Source organism: Mauremys reevesii, linkage group 1 (genome assembly GCF_016161935.1).
Source record: "Mauremys reevesii isolate NIE-2019 linkage group 1, ASM1616193v1, whole genome shotgun sequence".
Classification (NCBI taxonomy): domain Eukaryota; kingdom Metazoa; phylum Chordata; order Testudines; family Geoemydidae; genus Mauremys; species Mauremys reevesii.
Genome location: NC_052623.1, coordinates 239,906,115 through 239,922,749, shown reverse-complemented (window position 1 = coordinate 239,922,749; position 16,635 = coordinate 239,906,115). Strand labels below are relative to the sequence as shown.

The 16,635-nt window shown below is 43.4% G+C and overlaps 1 protein-coding gene and 1 long non-coding RNA gene across 5 annotated transcripts in view; one reads left to right on the top strand and one right to left on the bottom strand.

Moving 5' to 3' along the window:
* Positions 1–6,521, top strand: part of RASSF8 (Ras association domain family member 8) — a 134,250-nt gene extending 127,729 nt beyond the window's left edge. For 3 of the 4 annotated variants that reach the window (XM_039497169.1, XM_039497167.1, XM_039497168.1), the window contains exons 4-6: positions 394–538; positions 1,265–2,025; positions 3,522–6,521. In XM_039497169.1, coding sequence (XP_039353103.1) covers positions 394–538; positions 1,265–1,386 — 267 coding nt within the window. In that variant the 3' untranslated portion in view covers positions 1,387–2,025; positions 3,522–6,521. The remainder of the gene's footprint in view (positions 1–393; positions 539–1,264; positions 2,026–3,521) is intronic. The other variant, XM_039497170.1, reaches the window with a different exon arrangement.
* A 2,826-nt stretch (positions 6,522–9,347) lies between these two features.
* LOC120379511 lies at positions 9,348–16,328 on the bottom strand. The gene is made up of 4 exons (XR_005587538.1): positions 16,259–16,328; positions 16,082–16,164; positions 10,074–10,297; positions 9,348–9,544 (listed from the first exon to the last, which is right to left on the bottom strand). It is a non-coding gene; the product is annotated as an uncharacterized LOC120379511 (long non-coding RNA).
* Positions 16,329–16,635: the final 307 nt, after the last annotated feature.

The following is a 16,635-nucleotide window of genomic DNA, read 5'->3' as shown; positions in this document are numbered from 1 at the left end:
AAATTGGAGCCAGATTTTCAGGGTCCAGACCAGTGCCTTAAACAAAAGGTCAGCCTCTGTAGCATTCCGGATCGGAGCCTCTTGCTTCTGTTGTGCTAAGTTTCTGTTCAGGTGACTTGTAGTGTCTGAGAGAGGACAAGGAAGCAAATATAGAGATCTGATAACTGCTAACAAGTAGATAGGTCCACATGACTCAGTATCATTTTACTTTTGTAAGTTATGCTGCAAACCATCTTTCAGCAAAACAATATCTTTAAAGCTAGTGACTTTCCATTTACCCATCAAAGAAAAAAAAATGACTTGCCCCAGAGACAAATGGATGGATAGAATTTTGAACATCTGTTCTAGACTTACCCACCTCTAAACAGACTCATTTTCCCTCCTTCTGTTTAGGACCGAGAACAAGAACTGGAGCAGCTAACAAAGGAGCTAAGACAAGTAAATCTCCAACAATTTATCCAGCAAACAGGAACAAAGGTCACAGTGCTACCAGCAGACCCTACTGAAGTGGAGGCTTCACACACACAACTTGAAAGAGGTATACAAATTTGGAAGTTTTTTAAGGAGAAAAAAACACACTTCCCTCTTCCTTTAACACGAATAAATTAAACATCAAATGAACTCTTTATTATCTGCTAGTCCCTCAGTATAACTAAATAGCAAGAATATGCTATGCAAGTTCTCTTTTCATACATAAAAAAAATCTCACATTACACGCGCGCGCACACACAATGAAATATAATTATAAATATACTCATACAAATTATGTTATTGGCAATGGTGGAACCACTGTTGTACCTAGCAGGTAACAGAGCTTCTGCTGTGACAGCCCCTGCAGGTCCTCCCTGGACCTTCATCTCAGCTCATCCCTCCCACTTTTTAAACATCTTCTGAAAACACTCCTTTTTTCCCTAAGGCCTTTGTCAACCCCTGTGTAGAGCCCTTCCACTAATGATGCCATGGTGTTTCTTTTAGGAGGGCAGGGAGTTTGTAGTTTGGGTGCATATCTACATGGGTCCAACTGTATATGTGCACTGTGTGGGGTGGTGGGGGTTATATTTTCAAAGCCAACTAACAAACAACTCGCGTTAAAATGAGTGGCAGTTGTTTTATACAGTCACCTGTGTGTATATCTATGTAAATTATGTTTGTGCTCCACTCAAGCACACTGGTAGGCCAGGGAATAAGTGTATTCTCTAAATGTTATGAATAATATTTAGTAATTATTAAGTAAACCATACTAATTATCATCTTTTTTGTGTAGAGACAACATTTCAGTCTGGGTCCCTGAAACGCCCAGGTTCATCAAGGCAGCTCCCCAGTAATCTTCGAATTCTACAGAATCCACTGTCATCTGGTTTTAACCCTGAGGGCATTTATGTATAACAATATATACCTCTTCTGAAGAGGACCTATGAAGGTACCGTGGACAGTATAAGTTCCTTCCTTTTTTGATTCTACCAATGATGAATGAAAGAAGCTTTTCCTCTTTAAGCCACCACATGTTGTTTCTTCATTCTACACCCAACGTGGAGCCATACCCCCTGCACTGATGCAAAAGAACAAAGGAACTGTGTAGCTACACAGCTGGCAGTGTTGAAGTTGCTGTCCAATAACTATTGATGCAAAACCCTTCATTTTTATTATTGCTACTTCAGAAGTATTTAGAAAAGTATTATTCCATATATAGGCATAAATAAAACACTGACTGAGCAGAGTGAAGGAACCTGTTTGCAACTGGTTTAAGGTTTAATTTATTCCATGCAATCCATGGAGGTGTGAATGTTGACCTTTACGGTGGTTTTTATTTTATTATTTTAAACATGTGACTAATTATATAATATTGTATTTCTCAGTCTGTGTGTGTATAAATGTCCAGTGTTTCATCACATTAACAATTCACAGCCACAGGAGTGTTGTGGGGGTGCTGTATCTTTAAAATAGTCTCTAACCACTGATTTTGTTTTACATTTTGGATTATGATGCATCGTATCACATGCATTGCTACCTTTTTAGGCTTGAAAGGTGAGTTTGCGGGACTAGCTTCCTATTGATTCTGCCTTGAATGAATCATTTAAAAGATTATGGAATTTAAAGCTGGCTTGGTAAGAATATTTCCAGCATATGATTGAGGATGCACTAGTTACAGTATTTTATTATATAGAATGTATATTTAAGATATTGTGCCACATTGCGTATGCCTTTTGAGAAACAAACAATATAAGGGGTCTTCATCGTATGTCTTACTAAAAAGAGGTGTGAGGCTTTTCACTGTGTGTGGTTTTTACTCTTTTTTTCACCAGCCAGGACAGTGTTCTTCTTTTCCTGTAAATGTTACTATTCTTAAAAAAAATAAAAAAATAAAAAAAAAATCCACACACACATCATTTAGCAAAATAATATATAAAAGAGCTGGGGTGATATCCTGGTCCCATTGAAATTAATAGCAAAATTCCCTTTGAGTTCACTGGGGCCAGGATTTCATTCCTGCTCCCCAAAATGTTATGGCACATGTTTTTCTTTAGGTATGCAAGACTATTTCTGTTCAGGGTTTTATAGAGCATGTATTTTACAAGTGAGAGGTAGAAGATAAACATTCACAGATTCACTAGTAGACTTCCATTTATTTTTACAATGTTTTGAGGTCACCTAGTACAACCAAAAATAAAACGAGATTTAGACAAAGTGGCTCCCCAACAGAATGTAAGAGTAAACACATACAGGGACATCACTTCCAAATAAAATGCGGTTATGATGCTAGGCACTGGCCCTGCACTTGGATCAATGCAGTGGACTCCTGAGTCTGTGCAGAATATCACTGGCATCAGTGGGACTGCTTCATGACGACCTGGGGGTCCAACTGCATGGATCTGATTACAGAATCTGGACCTTATGTATTGCATTTGGACTGCCTGTTATAACCAGGGGTGGCTCTAGCCATTTCGCCACCCCAAGCACGGCGGCACGCCGCGGGGGGCGCTCTGCTGGTCGCCGGTCCTGCGGCTCCGGTGGACCTCCCGCAGGCGTGCCTGCAGATGCTCCACCGAAGCCACAGGACCAGCAGACCCTCCTCAGGCGCGCCTGCGGGAGGTCCACCGGAGCCGCCTGCCGCCCTCCCGGCGACTAGCGGAGCGCCCCCCGCGGCGTGCCGCCCCAAGCACGCGCTTGGCGTACTGGGGCCTGGAGCCGCCCCTGATTATAACAGCACCAGATATTGCCATTGCATGCCTGCAGATCCCTTTGACCTCAGTGGGAGCCATGCCTGTGCATCCAGAACAGAATTTAGCCCTTGGGGTTCCCAGAAATCAAAATCTTGAGGGAGAATCCTGATTCCATTGAAGTCAATGGCAGAACTTCTTTTGACTTTAGTGGGATCAGGATTTCATCTCTGGTGAGTAAAAACCCAAGCTTTAATTATTGAAGAATAATACTTCAGAAATCTTATTTTTAAAATATAGATGTTCCTGCTTGGATTTACTTGTGCCCAGATAAATACTAAATTAATTTTCTTATTTTAAAAGGGACCATGAATATCCACATCAGAACTGTAACTCAGTTTGAAGGATACAGCGTGAGATGAAGGAATCACCATTAAATGAATTTTTTTCATTTCTCTTTTTATTAATAGCACCATAAACACTAAAAATGCTGCTGTATTTAGACTAACAGCAACTTCAAATGAGGCTGTGAAAATATAAAGGATCTTTCAAAACAGACTCAGTTCAAAAACAAAAATTCATTATCCACGTCTCTTTTTACTTGGGAACAACCTGGTAAATGTGCTGCTCTAGCCTAAAGAATCTTTGCCACACTCAGTTATTGGTAAGTCTGTGCTCATGTATGTTTGTGCCCATAACTTTTTCTTATATAAAAATGTATTTGTTAATTAATATAAAACACAAATAATTTGGAGATTGTACTGTGTCCAAGGGGCATATAGCTTACTTTCCGGGTCCAATTTTGCCAAACAAATGGCCCAATCTGGCAGGATATTTAATATCCTCAACTCCCTTAGAAGTCAATAGGAGTTGAGGCAGTTGGCGCTTCTGCAGTATCAGGCCCAAATTGCGTTGCATAGCAAAGATCCTATGTCACTTAATCACAAAGAAAAGTTTCATCAAATCTTCGCTGCATACTGATATAAAGGATTGTTAAAGCAGATAAATGTATTGATCCTGAAATATTCTGTTATGCAGTAAGGGTCTGATCCAACTCCCATTGAGTTCTGTGAGTGCTAAGACCATAAGAATTGTGTCGTCTTGAGCTTTAAGTGCGGTGGGGTGAGAAAACTCAGGGTTTTGGATGGCTCAAGATGTTGTTCCAGTAATGAAATTTGGAGCCTTTCCCCTCAATTTAGTGGCTTAAATTTAGCATAGATTGGTGGTGACTGCTGTTTGCCAGAGAGGTCAAACACTAAGTGGGTTTGGAGACTACCATCCTGTCTTTTACTCTCTTCAGGTTAAAGCTGAAGAACATCATGAGGGCACCTGAAGAGCTTTCGCTGCTTCTGTCCACCAGGAGGGTAAACAGAACAGCTGGTGCTCCAGGGCTTCTGTTAGTAAGGCAAAAAATTCACTGAAATGTTTTTTTAAATTTGAGAAAATCCCTTTATTTTCCATCTTCTTGATGTGTTGAACTTTTTATTCAATTTATTATTCAATTCAATCGCAGCATTATAAAGAATTAAGAGTTTCACTCCATATCAACATGTGACTCTTTTTCAATGTAGATTTTTTTTATCATGCTTCCATTTTCAAAAGCTTTTTCAAACCTGGTCAAAGGGGCATGAGTAGAACAAAAACAGCATGTACTTTAACAGGTGCCACATTATATACTGGCCAGCATAATAAATATAGATTTTTGTTTTTATTAAATAGTTCAATACACAAGTATCTGTTTTTCTCTAAGTGCACAGGACATTTATATGAAAGACTCCTATTATTGCTAATGGAAATTAACTGTGAATCCCTCACATTGTCACTCAGAAGTATAGGAAGGGAGATAAATGGAAAAATAGAGTAAGATTTAGGGTAAAATTAAAAAAAAAAAAAAAAAAGCCCAACTCTCACTGAAAGATAATGGCTCCTGTCACTCAAGCATTTTTGAAAATGTTACACATCTTGTGAAACTTTAAAGAGAACATTCCATCACTACCCTAGCATACAGAATCTGAAAATATGACTTTTCTTTGTGATTAAGAGTAGAAGACCCTTTAGAGAAAGGAAAACCTCTCCTTGGGGCTATGACTGCCTTTTAAAAAAATAAATAAAAAGCACACTATGTATTGCATTATGGTGAATTGGGATTATATGAGTGTGGGGAAAAAAGGATCCTGTGATTTTTAGTGAACTGAAGTATACAGTTTCCCAATGTGCATTACTTAGAATGAATTGGGCCTTAATTATCTATGTAAATAGCAAAACTTTATTCATTTTTTCCAGAAAATTAATCTTTAATAGCCTGTACGGTATTAAAAATAAGTGTCAGTGTTACTTTTATATTATGCCTTTTTTTCTTTTTTCTTTGGAACATTGAAACATGCATGTTTTTTTTATTTGCTACAGTATTTTCATGTTTTGGATGAAGGCCATCAGCTGTATGGAGATGACAAAACAATCATTCTACCTTATTTATTCAGTATTGCTGCTTATTGTTTTCAAAATAAAGCTTTCAATGCCAATGCAGTGACTGATTGAAAGCTGCAATAGCTCTCTTCAGGCGCTTTTTTATGTTTGTAGAAACCAAAATAAGTGCAGGTTCTACCTTAGTGTATATAATGTTCAAACACAAGAAAGCTAATGGCAATAACTGTGCATGTGCGTGTGTAGTATTTACATAAACACACTGTACATGCACTTAAGCCCAGTTTAGTAATGCACTTAACCATATGCTTAAATCCATCCCTGTTCAGTACATAGCTGAAGCAGATGCTGATTAGGGCTAGTCATTAAACCGACGGTCATAAAGGGCATGATTGAAAATCCATTGAAATCAATGAGACTTAAGCACGTACATAAGCACACACACATGATTTGTTGAATCATAGCCTTCAAAAGTTCATTCTGGTTCTAGAGATAACAGTTCCAGTGATAATTCCTCATTTTATGTATAGTTGGTATCTCTGAGACCTTTATCATTCCCACAAATAGAATGAATTTAAGTGTGTCCACTCTAGAGAATACAGAGGAGGAAGATTTGAAGAATATGTTTACAACCCAGATGCAGCTTAGGTCTAAACATAATCTCACAGTGATTAGGAGATTTGAGTTGCTGAAGCTTTAAACAGGAGTGGCAATGCTCATTAACTGTGAAGACAAAAATGACCATTTTTAGTACTGCTTTGCTTACCTGAAAGATGGAAATCTGTATTATATGTAATTATATTAGTTTCTCTTTCGACTGTCATTTAAAAAGCTTATATTTTCTGATTATTTTAATGAATTGTTATTCAGTGCTATGAAGAAAAATATTGGATATTCTCCAGTACAATAAATCTCCCCTGAATCATTGGGTCTTTACAATCCATGGTTTGTTGGCATGCATTGTACATCTCACACTAACACACTGCAGTTGTCACAATTTTTGTGCATTGAAGAATATCTGGTATGAAAGGAAGACAGGATAGCACACCACACACACATCAAAGGCTTTCAGAAATGTTTATTCTAAATTCATTAACTGTTGACATAACCAAAGTTGTATTGGACATAAGCTGAGCATCTGGGCTGTGTTTTTATTCACCTAAAGAGGGAATTTATCCAGAGGAAGGGAGAGAAAGGAAGTGGACCACTGGTCTAAGTACGGTGTGGAGGCTTGTACCAGAAGGTGTATGCCTCTCAGAACTCCAAGCAGGTGGACTAGACCTGTAACTGGAAGGGAGAGGGAAGGGTGGAGCTTGTAGAAAGTTGGTGATGCATTAAAATTTAAGCCTATAGGACAGCTAAGAGTCACTACAATTAAACCAGGTGGCTTTCCCATGTTCTGACATCAGGTTTTCCACACTGATACCATTATTGTTAGGGTCCTACCAAATTCCTGGTCCATTTTGGTCAATTTCACGGTCATAGGATTTTTTTAAATTGTAGATTTCATGAGTTCAGCTATTTAAATCTGAAATTTCATGGTGGTGTAATTGTAGGGGTCCTGACCCAACAAGTTATGGAGGGTCGCAAGGTTATTGAAGGGGGGGGGTTGTGGTACTGCTACCCTTACTTCTGTGCTGGTGCTGGCGCTGGCGGCGGCGCTGCCTTCAGAGCTGGGCAGTTGGAGAGTGGCAGCTGCTGGCCAGGAGCCCACCTCTGAAGGCAGAGCCTCCACCACCAGCAACGTAGAAGTAAGGATGGTCTGGTATGGTATTGCCACCCTTATTTCTGTGCTGCTGCTGGCGGGATGCTGCCTTCAGAGCTGGGCGTCCGGCCAACAGCCACCACTCTCCAGCCACCCAGCTCTGAAGGCAGCAATGCAGAAGTAAGGGTGGCAATACCATGACTCCCCTTCCCCCCCCCCCCAAATAACCTTGTTACCTCCCTGCAACTCTTTTTTTTGGGTCAGGACCCCCAATTTGAGAAACACTGATCTCCCCTGTGAAATCTGTATAGTATAGTGTAAAAGCACATAAAAGACCAGATTTCATGGTCCGTGACGTGTTTTTCATGGCCATGAATTTGGTAGGGCCCTAATTATTGTACTATCCAAGTTCCTTCTTTTAATGTGGAAAACAGTCTGGTTCTTGTTGGGGGGGGGGCTGTTTTTGTTTTTGTTTGTTTTTTTTAAGTTGACTGTTCTCACCCCCAGCCTCAGAGCAGCAGAGGATTTCAGAACCCCACCCAGCCTGCTGCCCTGCAGAGCTGTTTCAGTCCTCCAAAGGCAGGCAAGAATGTTGGCCCCAGATACAATGACTGCAGAATAGCAGCACTGTGCAGCACAACTGGGATTGTGCAGCATCTGAGAAATGAGAGCAATGTGACCCCTTAGGACACTGGTGTTCACTGAGTAATTGGTTATTACACAGTAGTAGCCACTTCAGTGAGGTAGAAGGAAGGATACTAGTAATATACATTGATATATAAATTTTAAAGCGGGTGTAGTTCTTTTGGTGGGAAAAGGATACATTTGTTTCAAGTGCTGTGCATCTTTTACAAGAGTGAGGCCCTCAGTTATCAGAGGAGCTAGTAACAAGTCAAGCTTTGGAGAAGCAATTTAGTTTGGTATCTGTTCAATTTTTTTGTGCTATTTCTCTCCATTCCCTGAGCCAGGGGAGTCTGTGTGTCCCATCAGGTATAGAAGTAAATAAGCTGCACTAATATATTTGAGATAACAATCAGTCCCCAGCAGTTCCTGAGCCTCACTTCCACCCAACAATTTCAGCTATACGTGAACCACAGCATGAATTTTAGAGGGACTGTATTGAAGGAGGCACCATCCTTAGTTTAGCTTATATGTAAACCAGCAGGCTCTCATCATGGGCAGGTCCCACCACATGACTGGAGGAGAATACCTAATGTGGCTGTTTCCATTTTTTTAATTCTGCATCAAAGAATAAAGTGGCATAATGTTTGTGTGAGGCTTTGCTGAGCTAGTGCGTGCTACTGCATTAGACCAGTAACGTGCTTTATCATTTCATTAGCTCTTCTATGGGAAAGGCACCTTTGAAAGGACATGTTCCTATTTCTGCCTAAACATTATAGTGAGTATGGTGGTACTGATTCAACTCTTTTACAGTAGTATGCAATTGGTAAACTTTTTGCTTTACTTGTCCTTCAGCATATTACTTCTAACATCTATTGTCACATTCTGGGTTGCAATTCAGACTAGTGAGAGGTTGTCACTGCTTGTAACAACCCTCAGTTCCCCTATATGCTTTTTCTACTTACGGCTTCTTGCCCAGGACATACACACAGCCTGCAGTCAGCATGCACTCTGTGTTCTATCTGCTATACAATGCTGATTCAACCACTTGGAAACCAACAGCCTGCCAGCAATTACCACAGACCCATTCTGGTCTTACCAGACTCGGTTAATGTCAGCAGGTAACACCACACCCCTGGTCCTGAACTTTCCCAAACCTGCGTGCCCTGCAATGCCCAGCCCTCTCCTGCAACATTCAGAGGAATAAGATGATTCATTTGCTCCTTGAAGAGAGAGAACCCATCAGCTTGCCATAGTAACTGGAGTTAACATTCACTTTAATTCAAACACAGCACTGGTCATTTAGCTTAACGGTAAAACAAGTTTATTAGCAAAAGGAGGCAGGATTTTAAATGAGTTCACGTATAAGAGAAAGTTAGCAAATAAAAGTGAAAACATGCATCTAAAAGTCTAAAACTTAATATAGCAAGGTACAGGCTTTGTTCAAGATGGCTTTTCTCATCCACAGTCTTCCAGCATGATGGGGGTGGCTGACCCCACCTTGGTCAGGAGTTGCTCCAGAAGCCCCAAGGTGCTGCTCTTTGTCTTCGGTGAAAGAGATAATGTGGGGTTCTCTGCCCCCTTTCTTTTATAGTTCAGTGAACCTTTGAGATGGATAAAGTATAGCTCATTCAAGCTGTGAAGAAAATGACACAGAGTGCAGTGGTGAAGGAATCTCCATGCTCTTCCCACTCACCCTCCCATGGGTGTTTGCAAGTTGTTCTGTTCCCTGCAATCTCCTCCTCCCCCTGTCGTGATGGTCCTGCTTACTGCATATATGTAAATTGAGGTAAACACCCACTCCTTTGTTTAGGATAGACCCATTTACCAATTTTACCTAGGCAAGGCCATCTGGTCTTGAACATATGCTAGTGACTTTCTACAAGGGGGAATTCAAAACTTTACATATAATGTTGCTATATACATTTTACCATGATGTGACTGACCAGCAAGTTGTTAGTTTTGAAATGATCCCACTCGCGGCATACTTTGTACAAATTATTTCACGAGTGTGCAAGCTGTGAATGCAAAGTGCTTAGGGCCACATCTAGATGGGGTCAGGCCATTCATCTTTTGGTTAGAGCAAGGGCCCTGAAAAATGGAAGCTTGTATGCCCAGCCACTGAACTGCTGTGTGACTAATTGGTGAGTGCACAAGTCACTTACCTTCTCCATACCTCTGTTTCCCTGTCTGACACAGGAGGTGGCCTTGTAGATGAAAGGTGCAATGTAATTGCAAATGATCAATCTCTAAGGAGACTGATGGGCCACCGTAAGGACCTGATCCAGTCCCCCAACTCTGCAAAGCTACCATGCAACTTTCAGATCTGGATGGAGGAAGCAGCTGATAGACGGTTATTCCCCTTCCTTCTGCCAGTAATGGTGAAGCCCTGATGGGAGATTGAACCACACACATTTCTCTTCTGTGATGTATGACTGGCTTGCAAAGCAAGGTGTCTGCCCTTGCAAACTGGACTCTCCATCCCTTGCAAACTGGAAAAGGAGTTACTGGTTGGACCCCTCCTTGGAAAGCTCAAGAAGGTACACGTGTCATCTCTATCAATTACATCTCCCATGCTCCCTGGGATTAGTAATTAAGGAAAGGATTTTAAACTGTGAAACTGCTTAAAATCCAAAGCGAAGCTTGGCCTTGAGTTCCAGAGTTTTCATTGATTTTGTTTGTTTGCATTTTTCCTTGATTACATCGCTCCGTATTCTAAGTAGCAACATCAGAGGTCATGCTCTTTACCACTAAGAGGATCAATGTGTTGGAAGTAGCTTCTAACAAGTCTCATGGTGTCCATACGGGAGGATTGTTTGTTTCTATTATCAAATAGATGTTTCAGTCTATTGAATGTTTGCTGCGAGGGCTATTTCACAATCCTCTGTGGCAGCTTAGCACTATTTTAATAGTGGTGAAAAGAGCTAGTTGATACTTTGAGAAAATGATTGAAGTTTTCCACATACCAATCATCACATTTTCAATGAGCCTCTAATTCAAAAGCTTTCCTAAACTTTAACCCAAAACATCCTTTCACCTTTAAACATTTTACCAATGGCTTCTGCTCTAGCTAAGTCTACACTAGAAATGCCACCTGCAGCTATGGTACTGTAGTGTGGTCACTTACTGCAGCACAGGAAGGTATTCTTCTATTGATGAAGTAAATCCACCTCTCTAAGATGTGGTAGCTAGGTCAACAGAAGAACCCTTAGGCTTTGGGTGACTTCATTACATCTCCACATGGCGTGAAATTTTTCACAGCCCTGAGCAAGGTCATTAAGCTGACCTAACTTTATAGTTACCAAATTGATTTAAATTTTTGTTAAAAAATTGGAAAACAGGTGCTTCAACTGCCAGGAACTTGTCTGAGAAGATTCAACTTAAGGTGGATTTCAGTGGGTGAGCTAGAACTACTCCTTCTGACAACCCCAAAGGAAAGTATGAAAACAGTGATACACCCATAACTACCGCGTGTTGCTGTCATCTTACTCTAACTAACCTCTATCATCACTTCAGACATTGCTGTGGAGCTTATGGATCCATTCACCGCTTATGCATCCGACGAAGTGGGTATTCACCCACGAAAGCTCATGCTCCAAAACGTCTGTTAGTCTATAAGGTGCCACAGGCCTCTTTGCTGCTTTTACAGATCCAGACTAACACGGCTACCTCTCTGATACATTCACACTAGTGCACAGTGAGAGAAAGGCACTGCCTAAATTAAAAGGGTAATGGCTTATTCACTTTGCACTGGTGTAAATTACTATGTAAGATGCAGGGCAACAGAGAATCTGGCCCTCCACCTCTGGAAAGCTGTATTATTGCAATTGCAACAAGGCTTACACAAGAGGGCAGTCCTACCTTCCGGCATTCCTACAGCAGCACATCCACACCTCTGCAGTAGAACAGGCAGTTTTTCGCGGCACGGAGCCCGTGACACAGAATATGTAATAGCTGTAGCTTTCTGGCTTTTCATACTTACAGATGGTGCCAAACTGACAAGGTTGGAGACTGAAGTCCTTTGTTTTAGCCACACACAACGTACAGCAGGAGCAGCACTAATGCAAACACTGAGTTTAACAGAGTTTAAAGCCAGAAGGGAGTATCAGATCATCTCGCCTGCTCTTTTGAATACCACAGGCTATTATATTTCACCTAGGTGCCCTAAAGCCCAAACCCTTTAGTTAGACCAAACCACTTCCGCCCTGAGAAAACCAAACTGCCAAAAGGAGAGACTAATGTACCCCCAAAGTCTGAGGTCCCTGCATGGGGCACTGGTTAAGTGACTTATGCCCAGGTGATCCTGGCAAGTGACACATCCCATATTGCAGAAGAAGGTGAAAAAATCTCATGGTTCCTGCCAGCCTGAGCTGAGGGCCAATTCCATCCTGACCCCAAATCAGTGAGTAAGGCACACTAGACAGGTAGCTAGAAAGGATTCCCTGTCTCATCTCACAGCACTGGTCCAGCCCATCCAGTGTCCCATCTCCAACTACCGTTAATCTCTAGTGTTTTAAAGGAAGATGGGAGGGGGAAAAAAATGAGACCATATCTGAACAACTGTCCATGGGAGAAAAAATTCCTTCCTGCCCCGAGCAGGCAACTAACTGAAGACCTGGAGCATGAGATTTGATGCTACTCATCTTAATGCAGTGCCACAGATGTTATGAGCATGGGTGGTGTGTGACCTGCCAACCGGGGGAGGCTAGTCCCCAGCCCCACCCCTTCCAGCCAAGGCTCTGCCCCTGCTGGAGCTGAGCCCCCTCTTTTGCCCTCCAAAGGAGCCTGGAGCTGACCTCCCCCCATCACCACCACAGCCACCGGCCCAGGCCCACGGCTAACCCCTGCGCCCCAAAGTAGTGCTGGGAGGGTGGGTGGCACACAGCCCCAGCCACGAAGTGCAGGAAGGCAAGTGGTATGCAGCTCTAGCTCCAGTGGCGCATTGGGGAGCTGGAGCTGGAGGACTGGATCCGCACGCAGGGAGCAGTCGCAGCAGTGGGCGGCATCACGCCTGGCTGTTTGGGGAGGCAGAGCCTCCCCCAGCCTATGCGACCTGCTGCCCATGGTTACGAGCATGTTGAGGGCAATGCAGATGATCCCGTTTTCCCCTTGCCCTGTGAAGGAAGGGGATCCTGACCCCTTAGCCAAGTGGCAGGCCTATTCAGGGAGAACAGGGGTTTCAAAAGCCAATGCCAAAGTGACCAGAAGGGCTAGTGAACAGGAGTTTTGTGAGGGAGCACGAGAGTCAGATACACTTACCATTCTGTACATTTATTTTAGGCCAATCAACACCCAACTGCCCCCAAGCAAAAAAAGCTGCAGGAGTAAAAAGAATGCAGGTAGGGGTCCAGCAGCAGAGTGGGGGGCTATCCTGTTTATTGTACTGAGTGCAGCATGTCTGATTACCTGCCTTGTGGGCAGGTGGTATGTGTGTGCATTCGGTGCAAGCAGCCAATGGCCCTCAGAGGCACAGTATGGGCTATGAGACCAGAGTGGCTGAACGGGAGAAGCTAAGGATGACAGAGAGGTACATAGATGAGACTTTCTGGGACACAGTGATCCCACCCCCAGTCTAACAGCCTCTGTGCTGTTGAGGAGGATGGAATCTCAGGGAAGGAGAGCATCAAACTGGAGCGAAGGGAAATGCTGTCGGCGGGCCTGGTCCCAACTATGAGATCAATTCTGGGCCCCAGGGCAGAACTCTCGATGGGCCCCCTAGGAAAGGATGGCTGAGGTTTGACTCGTGCAGGGCGGGCCCCACGCTGCTGCTGGCCCAGGTGGAGCTGGACCACGTGCGGTGGCTGGTGCAGGCACGCACACGCTGCACCTGTGGTCCGCCTGACATTTGGGCGGTGCTGTGCCTGCGCTGGCTGGTGCCCAGCGAGCTGCTGGCTGCACTGCTGGGTGCACTCTTCCAGCATGGCCAGGCTTCCAAATGTCCATCTGGCCGCCGAGCATAGGCGCCAACTCCGTGGAGCACCCACAGGAAAGAATGGTGGGTGCTGAGCACCCACCGGAAGCCTCCCCTCCCAGAACCTTCCCCATCCCGCAGCGCCTCCCGCCCGCTAGCGGGCCCCACAGATCAGTGCCTCCCCCTTCCTCCCAGTGCCTACCGCAGATCAGCTGTTTCTCAGGGTCTGGAAGTGCTGCAGGGGAGAGGGGAAGGAGCGAGGAAGCAGCATGCTTGGGGGAGGGGGCAGGAGGAGGGAGTGGGAAGAGGTGGTATATGGTCAGGGCCTTGGGGGAAGGGGTGGAGTGGGGGCATGGCCGGGGCAGTACTCCTGGCAGATTAGAAACTTGGCACTGGCCGTGTGTGCCTAGGAGCCCCGCAGTGGCCAAGGGCACCCGGGCCCTTTTAAATTGCCTGGACCCCTGGGCAATTGCCCCCATCGTAGTCCCCTCCCTGGTTGGGACCCTCCTTCCAGATTATGTCAGGGTATCCTCTCACACTGTGCATACCCCTCCTGGGGAGGGAACCCCCGTTACTAGGAAGAGCCAGGTAATAGTAATGGGGGATTCAATAATTACAAATGTAGATACAATTTGTAATGACCTGGAGACATGCATGGTGAACTGCCGGCTGGGTGCAAAGGTGGCAAACCTCTCAAGACATCTAGACAGATTTATGTGCAGTACTGGGAAGGAGCTGGTGGTTGTGGTACATGTAGTTACCAATGACTTAAGGAAAGGTAGGAGAGAGGCCCTGGAAGCCAAATTTAGGTTGCTAGATAAAAGATTAAAGTCTAGGACCTCCATGGCAGCATTCTCTGAAATGCTTCCAGTTCCACGCACTGGGCCAGTTAGGCAGAGCTGCAGGGTCTCACTGCGGGGATGAGACGATGGTGTAAGGAGAAGGGTTTTAGGTTTATTAGGAACTGGGGAACCTTTTTGGAAAGGAGGAGCCTATAGAGGAAGGATGGGCTCCACCTAAATTAAAATGGAACCAGATTGTTGGCATGTAAAATTAAAAAGGTCATAGAGGAGTTTTTAAACTAAGGGCTGGGGGAAAGTGGACAGGTGTGGAGGAGCACACTGTTTGGGCAGAGACTTCCCTTAGGGGATGATCTATTAATGGGGATTCTCTATATCCTAGTAAAGAGGAGATGGTAGAAGTTGATAAAGTACAGGTAGAAACTGATGAGAAACAGTCAAATGAAAGAGTCCCATTCAATTACATCATGAAGGCAGACAGCTAAATACTGATAAATTTTATAAGTGCTTGTACAAAAAAAAAAGCTAGAAGTCTGAATACTAAGATGGGTGAACTTGAGTGCCTGGTTTTATCTGAGGATATTGATATAATAGGCATCATAGAAACTTGGTGGAACAGTGATAATCAATGGGACACAGTAATACCAGGGTACAAAATAAACAGGAAGTAGATTGCACTGGTGGGAGAGAGGCTCTGTACGTGAAAGAAAGCATAGAGTCAAATAAAGTAAAAATCTTAAGTGAATCTCTATGGGTAGAAATGCCAAGCTTGAATAATAAGAGGACAGTAGTAGGAATATGCTACCAGTCACCTGACCAGGATGGCGATTGTGAATTGCTCAGGGAGATTAGGGCGGCTATAAAAATAAGAAACTCAATAATAATGGGGGATTGCAACAATCTGCATAGTGATCAGATACATCTTCCCTCAAGACAGGATGCAGAGATGAAATTTCTAGATGCCGTTAATGACTGTTTCTCGGAACCACTAGTCCTGGAACCCACCAAGGGAGACAGAATTCTTGATTTAGTCCTCAGTGGTGCACAGGATCTGGTCCAAGAGGTAAATATAGTTGAACAGCTCAGTGATAGCAACTATAATTTAATTAAATTTTACATACTTATGGGGGGGGTATAATACCAAAAAAACCCACCACAGAAGCATTTAACTTCAAAAAGAGAACTGCACAAAAATGAGGAAGCTAGTTAAATGGAAATTAAAAGGTACAGTCACAAAAATGAAATGCCTGCAAGCTGCATGGTAACTTTTTAAAAACACCATAATAGAGGCTCAGATTAAATGTATACCCAAAATAGATTAAAAAAAAATAGGAAGAGAACTAAAATAAATTGATACCATGGCTAAACAACCGAGTAAGAGAGAGGACAGGAAGCTGTTGTCCGTGCCTCATTATGTAAGGATTTCATGCAGAAAACACATGCCTCACACCTGTGCACTGACCTCTGTCTTAACTGGACTCAAGAACGTGTTTACTGGCCAGGACTGAATACGCAGCTTTGCTCCTAGATAAAAGGATGTGACACCTGTCAAATAAGAGAGAACCACCGTCAGAGAGAGATTGTTACCACATGAACTGCCCACTCGACCATGGGAAAAGGTGGGCGTGGACTTATTTACCTTCAATGAAAAGCAATACTTGATTACAGTAGACAACCATTCGAACTTCTGAGAGGTAGTTTCCCTGCCTGATACAAGAAGCAAGTCAGCAATTGACAAACAGAAGGCCTACTTTGTGAGATATGATATTCTGAACTCTGTGTTCACCAGTAACGGACCCCAATTTGCCTTGGAAGAATGCAAGACTTTTTCATGCCCATTGGAGTATGACCACCACACCCCATCCCCAGCATACCCCCAGAGTAATGGTAAGGTGGAATCAGACGAGGCTGTTTGTTGTGGTTCAGAGCCATTGTTAGCATTCTGGGCGCACAGAAATACCTCATCATAGGTGTGCCATAACAGTCCAGCACAAGCTCCAATGGGATAAAGGACCA